The 1,034-nt window shown below is 44.7% G+C and overlaps 1 protein-coding gene across 1 annotated transcript; it reads right to left on the reverse strand.

The window, feature by feature from the left end:
• On the reverse strand, positions 1-1,034 carry LOC100586993 (olfactory receptor 5B2). Its single transcript, XM_012512113.2, has one exon. It carries the CDS (start codon positions 992-994, stop codon positions 59-61), a length of 936 nt encoding a protein of 311 aa, XP_012367567.2. The 5' UTR covers positions 995-1,034; the 3' UTR covers positions 1-58.

A 1,034-nucleotide genomic window follows, 5' to 3' on the forward strand; every position in this document is an offset into this window, starting at 1 on the left:
GGAAAGTCCGAGATGAGTGAAACATTTTTGTGTATACAACAATGTTAAAATTCCAATCTTATAGAAATTTTTGCCTTCTCAACACTTTCTTGAATGCACTCTTGACTTCTCTGTTCCTCAGGCTGTAGACCACAGGGTTCAGCATGGGGATGATCATAGCATAGAATACGGATGCCATTTTGTCTGTGTCCATGGAGTGGCTGGAGCTGGGCTGCAAGTAGATGAAGATGACTGTCCCATAGAAGATGGAGACTGCAGTGAAGTGAGAGGCACAGGTGGACAATGCTTTTTGGTGTCCCTTAGCTGAATGCATCTTCAAGATGGTGATGAATATGAACAAATAGGAGATAAAGATAACTAAAAGAGCAAAAAAGATATTAAAGCTTGACATAAAAACCAGAATCACCTCACTAGTGTGTTTATCAGAGCAAGCCAGAGCCATGACTGCTGGAACATCACAGAAAAAGTGATGTACCAGATTGGATTTACAGAAAGAGAGACTGAATATGCCCCCAGTGTGGAATGAGGCATTTAGGAAGCCACAGACGTATGAGCCTAGGGCCAGATGAGCACCTACACTGGCCGTCACAGTGGTGGTGTAGTGCAGGGGTTTGCACACTGCTGCATAACGGTCATAGGCCATTGAGGCCAACAAGTAATTTTCCACCGTGGCCAAGGCTACAAAGAAGAACATCTGAACAGCACATGCATTGTAGGAGATGACCTTGTCTCCTCTAAGGAACCCAGCCATGACCTTGGGAGTGACAGCTGAGGAGTATCCAAAGTCCACCAGAGACAGGTTACTGAGGAAAAAGTACATGGGGGTGTGGAGACAAGAGTCCATCAGGATCAGCAACATCATCCCTAGGTTCCCACACAGGGTGAGGAGGTAGATGAAGGTGAACAAGATAAAGAGGGGGATCTGTAGTTCTGGGACATTGGTTAGTCCTAGAAGAATGAACTTTGTCACTTCTGTACAATTCTCCATCAGCATTATCTGGGAATCATAAGATGTCCTGTAGCAATGAGAAATA

The sequence above is a fragment of the Nomascus leucogenys genome, chromosome 4, assembly GCF_006542625.1.
Source record: "Nomascus leucogenys isolate Asia chromosome 4, Asia_NLE_v1, whole genome shotgun sequence".
NCBI classification, from domain to species: Eukaryota; Metazoa; Chordata; class Mammalia; order Primates; family Hylobatidae; genus Nomascus; species Nomascus leucogenys.

What these genes read in the sequence shown, in the direction of transcription:
- LOC100586993 (XM_012512113.2), bottom strand. Translation starts at nt 994, where the DNA reads ATGCTGATGGAGAATTGTACAGAAGTGACAAAGTTCATTCTTCTAGGA.